The 9536-nt window shown below is 45.7% G+C and overlaps 1 protein-coding gene across 2 annotated transcripts in view; it reads left to right on the top strand.

Moving 5' to 3' along the window:
* Nucleotides 1-2527: 2527 nt before the first annotated feature.
* The window catches only part of LOC144783971 (uncharacterized), a 254563-nt gene continuing 247554 nt past the window's right edge, over nt 2528-9536 (top strand). For both annotated transcript variants that reach the window (XM_078662697.1, XM_078662696.1), the window contains exon 1: nt 2528-3033. In XM_078662697.1, the coding sequence (XP_078518823.1) occupies nt 3010-3033 (24 nt within the window). In that variant the 5' untranslated portion in view covers nt 2528-3009. The remainder of the gene's footprint in view (nt 3034-9536) is intronic.

The following is a 9536-nucleotide window of genomic DNA, read 5'->3' as shown; positions in this document are numbered from 1 at the left end:
GCAGTGGAACTTTCCCATTGAGAATTAGTTCTTGGATCAAGTTCACAGGCCAGAATGGCTTTTGGTTTCATGAGACACTAGCGGATCCTGGCTAACGTCATGGGCAATTGGGATATAGATTGGGTTCATCTATCACCAGTAGGGAGGGATCCCTTCCCTTAGATTGGCAGGAGGCCTGTAAACGAGAGGTTGCAGGTGGGAAAGGAGCTGTTTTGGTGGGGGGCCCTGCCGGCGATGGTGGCCTCCACCAGGGCTGTGGCAGAGTTACAGGGGGATCTGGAAGCAAATGGGTACAGAAGGGTACCTCCGCACGGCACATAGGGGTGCCAGAGCCAAAGCCCAGGAGCCTCATGGGAGGTTCCTGGAAACCGTGTTGGCGCCCCGTTAGTCCTTCGGGCGGTTGTGGGCCACCAGAAGGGGCAGCACAGATGGGGTTTGCCCCAGTGCTGCTCGGCTCATCAGGCGGGCAGGCGGCACAGATGGTTGCCTGCCCTTGGATCGCCCGTAAAATAACCCACCATATTACATAACGTTGTATTTAATAAATTTGCAGCAGTTTTCCTAAAACAAAATCTGTGTGGTGTGTACTTATTTGCATGCATGCTATGTGCTTGGGGGTGGGGAGTATTGCCATGATGGTGCTATGCCATTGGGTTCCACACGTTGCTATACACTAAACGTTTGTCTTAACATCTCACCATTTAGTGTTGCTTATATGGAAAAGGGATAATAAGTAAACACAGTGAGATTTGGCAGAAAAAGTCAAGTATGAATGATTGAATGATATTAGGATGTGCAAGTGTTCTAAAGCAATTCTCCGGTATGTAATTCAGTTCATGTCCCAGTTTGTGTTTGCAAGAAAATAAGTATCTGGACTAGAAATGTTGTGGTGTTTTCTGACCAGTCACAAATTTACCAGAGAAGCAACATAAAAGGAATAATCTCCCAGCTCAGATATCAGGATCCAGTGGGTGCCAGGTGAAGCAACTTCCGCCATCAGAAAACATTTATTTTAACATCTTTCTAAAAGAAGAAATCATTGACAAAGTCTCACTGAAGAGAAAACTGTGGCCGGTTTTATGCTGGTCTCTATGATAGAGTCACTCCCTTTTTTGGTTAGCTTGGTGACTGCAGAAATTTCACTATGATGACAATGTATTAACTGCCAGAAAGGCACAATAGATAATAGAGATACAGCTGTAATGATACTGCAGTTGTTTGACACTGTTCATGTCCTTAACGTTATAGCAATACGCCTGATCGATTGCTCGACAGTGACTGTAAACAAAATGTTTTAGGTAATCTATATGAGATGCAATACGTTTTAAAAATTCATATGTTTTACTTCATTTTACATTTGCTAAGAATATTTGCAATTTTCAAGACTTTATGCACTTGTAGTTTTGCATGCTACATATTGTTGAATGACTGTTGTATGGTGCACATTTTTAAATGAGTCACCCTCTGGTGTCTGAGTAAGTTTAGGTTGTGGGTAGAGTGCTAGGGAGAAGGGAACAGCACATTTAGCTGAACACTGAACCACATGGATTAGTTTACACTAGTGCTTGGTTCTGAGACATGTACTTCCAAACACTGTTTGAGGCCCAATGCAATTATTTTTAGGTTTAGCCTGAAACAGTGCATGTGCTGACACTGTCGAGACATTTTGTTTTTCAAAAGGGACTTGGGGCCCCCCATTGCTTACCATTCATTGAAACTCTTATTTTCTGCTTCCTCGTTGGCCAGCTCGTGCTGGTTTCACAATCTCTTCTTCTGTGGAGCATAGACTAAGTACTGATTGCTTTATTTTGATTAGTGTCCTTCTGCAGATGCAGAGTGATTTAGGTAATATTTTTTCCTTTCTTCATCCCCTCTCATTGTTCCCTTCCATTATGCATGTTGCTTGTTCACTCCCACTCTCTTGTTGTCTGTGTTGCTTATTGCCATGCTGCTGTACAACATGGCTAAAATACATTGTCAAAGCCAAAAGCTCTCTTATAGGCAAGACCTATTGTCTTTGCCAGTGCTTGTTTTTCTAAAGCTCCCTCTTTCCCGTTTCCAAATGTTGGCATGTCTGAATAAAAGAAATGATCTTGTTTGCGTACGTTTGCTTTGCACACAATTGCCTTCCTATTCGAAGTACAAACCTTTGGAAGAAATAGAACACAAAAAGAGCAAGAAACATAATATTCTCTATGGGGCAGTCTGTAATATGTGAGATTAATAATTGAAATCGCCAATAAAACTACAATCCCCGGTATGCACAGCGCTGAGGGGTCCTAACGGAGAGAACGAGACCGATTTTTGCGTTGCCTGAAATAATTTTATCCGGTTTATACGATATGTCAGGAAAAAGTGGGGGCGGGGAGGCTTTTACGATCACCGTACAAAATATATATTTACATTCTTCGCTATCCCGTCGTGAAACTTTTTTCAGCGGCTCTTAAAAAGAGCCCGGCAATATTATTTATGCAATTAATGTTGTTTGTTGATCCATTTCAGAACCGCAGTATGGAGATATCATCCCGGCATGCACCAGGAGGGAAAGGGGAGTCCATACAGTGAGTGTAGGGGGGGGAGGGTCGCGCTTCCCTGTCAAGGGGGTAGCAGCAACTCTAGCCCCCTGAGCTCTGAAGGCACTGTGCAGGTGGGGTTATGCCCCCCCCCCCCCGCCCCCGCCCCCTACTGTACCCCTACTCCGTTCTTCCCTCTATCCAGATATTTTTGGTTTCACTCCCCCCACCCTAACGGCCCCCCACGCGCTGACCTCTGACTTCCACCCAAAGCACTTGGTCCTCACAGAATCCACTCTCCTTATGTCTGTCAGGCTGGTCGTTCCTAACAGCTGCTCCCCTCTCCCCATGCCTTCTATCTATTTATATGTTATGTAAATGAAACTGTAGGTTCTCTCCCCGCCCTCCTGGAGTACAGTCGACTGACTCCCTGTCGGGTCGCCTCACCTGGACAGTCCGATACAGAGGTGCACGGAAGCCGGGTGTGAGGGAGTTGATGATGGAAGGCGCTTCTTCTCAGGTAGAGTTGGGGGCATGCGCCTCATGGCTCAACAAAACAGCTGTATAACACTGCTACCTGTTATGATTTGAAGGACAGTCCTTTTGGAAAACATTTTTGACGTTTGGTTTATTCTACCCTCGTGCTGTTTCATTATGTGTGTTTCATCCGTCTCCTTTATCCCTACGTTTTATGCCCGCCCCTTAAAAATGCACGTTTTGTTTCTCTCTGGCTAGTTAAATGTACACACACACACGCCCATTTGTTCATGTATTTTATACAAAGTTCGTTGAATTTTTTCCATTACAATACTGCAGCCTTTTATAAAATAATATGCTGTCCCACGCTCAGCTTTATACATTTCCAAAACAGATATTTCTTAACGTTACCCACATTAAACAATGCTATATACAATGAGAATTGTATTATTTACCAGCTGCAGTACTCTTTTCTGCGAACGCAGAAAGGACGAACTGCGCCTCGCCTTTCTTGCAGCGCCTTGCTACAGGTGCCTAGCTAGCCAATATGTTTTCCGTTGCAGCGTAGGCATGATGCATGACACTACATCGTGGCATCCTTGTTGTCGCTTCTGTTGTCTTTACTGGTGTTTTCTACCATTTGTTGTATTGTATTTTCACATGTTTAATCAGAATGTTTTTTTTATTATTAAAATTAATCGTATTCCGAGCAATCTGATGTAAACTGGCCTTTTTACTCTGTCCCACCAAAATAGTCCTCAACTGGGTCTTTAGGATATCAGTGGGCCCTACCTCCTGCCATAGGTAACGTTTTAAAGCGGTGGTTCTTAACCTTCCTGGGGCCCCTGACTGTTTTACAAAATTCAAATATTATTAAAATTAATCAATAAACATTAAGAAAGTGTGTGTGTATATATATATATATATATATATATATATATATATATATATATATATATATATATATATATATATATCTCTGTAACATTGCAAATTTGACATTTGTTCTATTTTTGAGCTTCTGTTTGTATACTTTTATTTGTATTTTTGTGTATTGCTTTGAGGTCCAACTCATGAATGTATATTGCTTAGCACGGGGGTCCCCAGCTTCCAAAAATGACTCGTGGGGGGTCCCCTGATTCCACTAATGATTCCGTGGGGGTCCACAGAAGTCAAAAGGTTAGGAACCTGTGCTTTCAAAAACTCTTCAGAAGTGAGTGAGAGAGGGTAGTAACCTGGCACTTGAAAGATGGACTCAGAAGAGATGAAGATAACGAGTGCCTCTTGGGATAGCATCCTTGCCAAATTCCTTAGTCATTTTGCCATAACCAAGCATTTTATCTTTGACCGATTAAAAGAAAATTCTCCTAGGCACGCCAGCATGTTGTATCATATGCAATTCTTTACACTGAGAACGGTCCTTTACATAATCAAACTGCACGAGCGTTAGCAAAACCTTAGTTGCAATCTCCTTATCTCCAAGTGAATCGGAGCTCTGGGGAAGAAGTGGAAAACTCCAATCTAAAAATAAGATTTATGTGTCACAGATTATCCTTTTGATAGAGTCCGCATCAGGAGCTTCCTTTCGGCACTGAACCGTTGCTCATCTTCTTGAGCAGCTCTCCTCCTGGCTTCTTTCTTCATGCAGGAAGAAGCTCTCATGCAGTGTCTTTCTTATCCTTTGTGGCCTTTAAGGTCTGGCCATCCTCTTGCACACCGAACATTCTCTTTCTTGGTATTACTTTGCTTCCTCTTTCAGCTTAAGGCATTTAGCTTATACTGTCTGCGTGTCTGGCTTATCCATAAGAATAGTGGCACACTTCTGCCCACTTTACTCACTTGATCGCTGAGCAATCTCGTCAGAGGCCTCCTTGTTTTTCCTTTGATAAAGGCCCAGAGGGTACTTTGAATATCTGTTTCTTTTTTTCATGCTAAAGGTACTAGAGGACGATACAGTTCATGTCTTTGATGGGCACTGGAACATTTGCAGAAGTTGCACTCCAATCTCTCCTAGATTTTCTTTCAAACAAAAATTTGTAGCAAGTGTGCTTTGGTACCAAAGTTCTGGGTTTTCCAGTATAATTTGGTAAAGTGCTTGGACGTCCTTGGTAATCTAAGGAATACATCCATGGAATGTTTCTTGAGTTATAATCATATTGAAAGGAGCTCTCTTTCAATTCTTGTTTTTTTGCTTGCAACAGGAATTGCAATTTTTGTGTCTAAGAAACAGTTGACCTCCAGGTTTAGCTTTCTTGCTCCCCATACCACAAAGGACTGAAAGCTGGTTTGTGTGTGTTCTCTGTCACTTAGGGCATCATTAGGATGGCGGGCGGACTTTGTCCACACGCCTTCCTCATTGTAAAAGGGACCGCCTGCCATAAGGTCGGGGGTCCCGTGCGGGCAATTAGGATGCGCCCGCCACAGTGACGGGCGCATCGTGCATTCCTGGCATTGTGGCGGGCGGTGCACTCAGCACAGCCTGCCACAATGCCAGGAAGGCATTGGCAGGCACCGCGCGGTGCCTGCCATGTTGTGCATGGAACTGCTTGGTACCCACCATGTGTACCCCCCAAACTCCAGAGTACCTGGGGGCCCACAACGGGCCCCCGTTGTCAATTTCGGCATGCCTTTCCGTGACGGCATTAAGGTATTGAAAAATGCACATTCTGATATGGCTGGCGGTGTCTGAAAGACACCGCCACCATATTGAACCCTTTTCCGCCCGGTCGCAGAAAAGCGGCGGACGGTCTTTCTGTCCGCCGCGGACCCCCCAGCCATTCTAATATGGCGGGGGGGTCTTTTCTACGGGGATGGCGGGCGGATTACCCCCGCCGGGCCTGCGGTAGTCACCGCCGGCCAAGCGGGGGCGATCCGCCCACCATCCTAATGGGGCCCCTAGTCTCATCAACGATCTATCAATTGTTCTTTTTCTGGTGCAATGCTTTTTAGCATGTAGCTCATTTCAGGTTTTTTGATTTCTGTTGCGATGCTTGTGTGGCCACATTAACCCCTTTTCTGTCATGGACGAACTGTTCACGTTCACAGCACTACCTGTGTAGTGTGGTAGACATGAACACAGCGTCCACCACACTAAATGAGAAAATCCTTCTGTTGCAAGCACCAGAAGCATTTTCGTTTAAAAAAATGTCATAACTTGAGGGAAGAGCTTCCTTTGTGTCATGAGAATTCTTCTCTCTTTTTTTTGGGAGGGGGGGGGGTGAATCAGTGTGACATACAGCTCACTGAAGACACACTGATTGAAAAAGAAACCAGTTCACCGGCTTCACTTTGGTCAGGACTTGGGGGTACAAATTTCAGCACCCCCAGCATCGATCTGAGAGGGAGATATACAGCTGGAAATGTAACAATGTCCTCTTTCCAGCAATTCCTCTCCCTAGCGAATCCCTGGTTGTGGACACCCACAGGACTGTGATCCCCAAGTAGGCATCCACCCTATAGAGACCGGGGAGGAAAGGCACACTCCCAGGCATGGGCAAGTGGTCCTCCACATACGAAAAGAAGTCTTTCTGCCGCATAAGGGGAGTGATAGAGAAGTTTACCCAATTATCCAAACAGTTTTTAGAAAAACACATGGGCTCAGCCAGCCCACCAGTTATCAGACCCACAGCACCCCTAAAACTACAACATTCTTTCTGTCCAACTGCTTTCCTGGAGGCAGATTAGCGAGTTTAGCCTTAACCTGCTCCTCCCATGGGGGTAGAAAGCCTACTACACACATTTTTTTTTTTTAAATGCGGTTACCCACACATTGGGCCACACAGCCCATAAAGCTCCAACAATCTTTTTGTCACCTCTTCTCAGGGAGATGATGGAAAGATTTTCCTGCCACCTGTCCCCAGGTGGGGGTCACAAAGCCCACTAGATTCCACCAATATTTAAAAACAGTTATGTGTGGTCTGCTCTGTCTTGACATTAAGCTTCATCCTCGCCTGTAAAGCCCCAATAGTCTTTATAGCCTCATGGGTCCTGGAGCATCCCCATGTCATGTAAGAGGAAATCTTTGGAGCAGTTTTGTTATCTATATAGGCTCGCAGATACTAGGTAAATCCCTATTTATTCTCACTTGCCATGGTGAATGACTGCACTGTACGAGGCCTTACATTTCCGGCAATCAGAGAACCCTATGAAACCTGCCAATTCTGAAAATTAGAGATCCAGGCTATTCCAGTATCTCTAAGGTGTGGCTTACATGAATTCTACTATATTTTCTTATCCTGAATCCCCTGCAAACGTCAAACTTTGGTTAAGTCACATTTTCTTCACATTTATCTGATGGAAAGTTCCAGAAACTGCAAAACATCTACCACCCAATGCTTCCACATTTCCATTGATTAAAACAGTACCTCACTGGTGTGGCGAAGGCTTCAAAACGCAGTGTGGCGACATCCAGGTTTTGCCTTGAGAATGGACGAAATCTGGCTTTGATGGTAGCTGCTTTATTTGGGCAGGGGCTCGGCTGCCTCACAGGGAAACCTACTAGACCGAGACATTTAAAAAACTAGACTCCCAGAGGAGTCAATGGTGGTGTGGCATGTGTAGATCCCACTACGTTTTTTTGCCCGGAAAGGCTGGCAAACGATAGCTAAAATCATGCATTTTCCACACATTTCTATTAGAGAAAGTTCTGTAATCGGCAAGACCCACTAACATTTTAACCATCCAGCATTCCCAAGCTTATCCTAATAAAAACTTACCGACTTTGTTTGCCTGGGTCTCTTTCTTGAGACTATCTCCTCTTTCCACCACTTGAGACTCTTCCCTTTCCAGCGGTGCCTTTCCCATGTTTGGGCTGCCGGTGGGTAAATGTCTTCAGCACACTGTATGGCACACTGATTTGAGTGATGGGGACGGAGGGTCCAGCTCTGTCATAGAAACGAGTCTGCATTGACCCTTGGGATTTTTTTAGTTGGTGTAAGCCTGCTGTGCAGGCACCAAAGGGTTCCCAAAGGCCACCCTCGAGGATGAGACATTCAGATCCTCCTTTGTACAGAAGTAATGGAGAGGACATAACTAGTTATGTGGTATACGTGGATATTGCATGGAGTTGAGTAGCAAATGAGGGGCTTATACTATCCGCATGTATCAATACCTGCAGTGATAAGGAAAATATTGAGTATTGGCATATGATTGGGGTGGATGTGGATGGTTGGCATTTATTTATTACTAAAAATGAAAAGACAATAGTTGAGGGTAAAATTAGTGCAGTTTATAGAAATGGCAAGTTAGTGCGATCTTGAGTGTATTTTTCATAAATGACATTGAGTGTACCTCTACAAAATGACAAGCTGATGTCTATTTTTTTTGTTGAAAGTATGTTTTTATTGCAGAATTACAGTCAAAACATCGAAAGTATCAACCATCAGCCCCGTCCCCATACAAGACCCCACATGGAAAAGCAGGAGTACACAGCCCATCAGCCCTCATCCCGGAGGCAGGGCGGCGTGAAGTCCATGTGCAATAGAAGTTTCCCCGCTTGGCACATAGGGACGGTAGGTCAACAACACAATCCTGGTTCCGCATTTTCTAGACCCTCAACAATAACTCCCCCCCCCCAACTGCCCTCTAGAGGAGCCGTACCCACCACTCTAACACCTTCCAAGCGCGGCAGATCCACAGAACCCAACCCGCTTCTACGTGTTACAGGCCATCCCGCCCGACGGATACTCCTCTCCATCTACTGCCATGCTCTAACCGGGCAGTCTACGTGCTCCTCTATCCCTCCCCCCCCTCTAACTGCTGCTAGTGTGGTTAGCTATGATGTGCGCTAGTAGTGATAGTGCGTCATCAATACAGATCAAACGTTCGTGCTAACAGTTCCCTGGAACTCAGCCTCCGAGAGTCTGTCCTCCGTATCCACCGTTAAGCGGTCATTCAAAGATTGCACAATCGTTTCCCAAGCTCTAGCCGCCTCCAAGCCCTTCTCCGACCCCAGTTTCGTGGCCTGCCGCTATCTCAATATGCTCTCACACCTCGACCACTTCAACAACTCATTCGTCCATCGACTCACAGCTGGGCCTTCCTTGGTTTTCCAACGCCATGTAATCTCCCTCTGCGCCAACATGAGCCCCAAATCAATGAACTTGCTCGTGACTTTCGTTTTTGCCGTGTGGGGAAACCACAACAGGAGGCAAGCCGCCATATCAAAATCCACCTCCCTATCCGTAATCGCATTCAGAAGGGCGCCCACCTCAGGCCAATACTCACCCAGCTGTGGGCAACCCCACATCATGTGATCCAATTCTACCCCACCGGCCAGGCATCTCGGGCATGCCGCATCCCACACCCGAAAGTGTCGGCGGAGTTTCCCCGGGGTCAGATACGCTCTATGCAGAAGGAAGAAGTGTATTTGCTGGAACCTGGCATTCCTGCTACCCTTCCATGTCCGAGCCAGAATGTGGCCCCTCTCAGTGTCCGGAATAGGTCTGCCCACACTTTCCTCCCACGTAGCTTTCAGCGCCGTGAGAGGCTCCAGTCCTTCATTCAACATCCGTGAGTAGAGACAGGTCACCGCCTTGATTGTGCCCG

This window comes from Lissotriton helveticus, chromosome 10 (genome assembly GCF_964261635.1).
Source record: "Lissotriton helveticus chromosome 10, aLisHel1.1, whole genome shotgun sequence".
NCBI classification, from domain to species: domain Eukaryota; kingdom Metazoa; phylum Chordata; class Amphibia; order Caudata; family Salamandridae; genus Lissotriton; species Lissotriton helveticus.
This window is presented reverse-complemented; position numbering and strand designations above follow the sequence as displayed.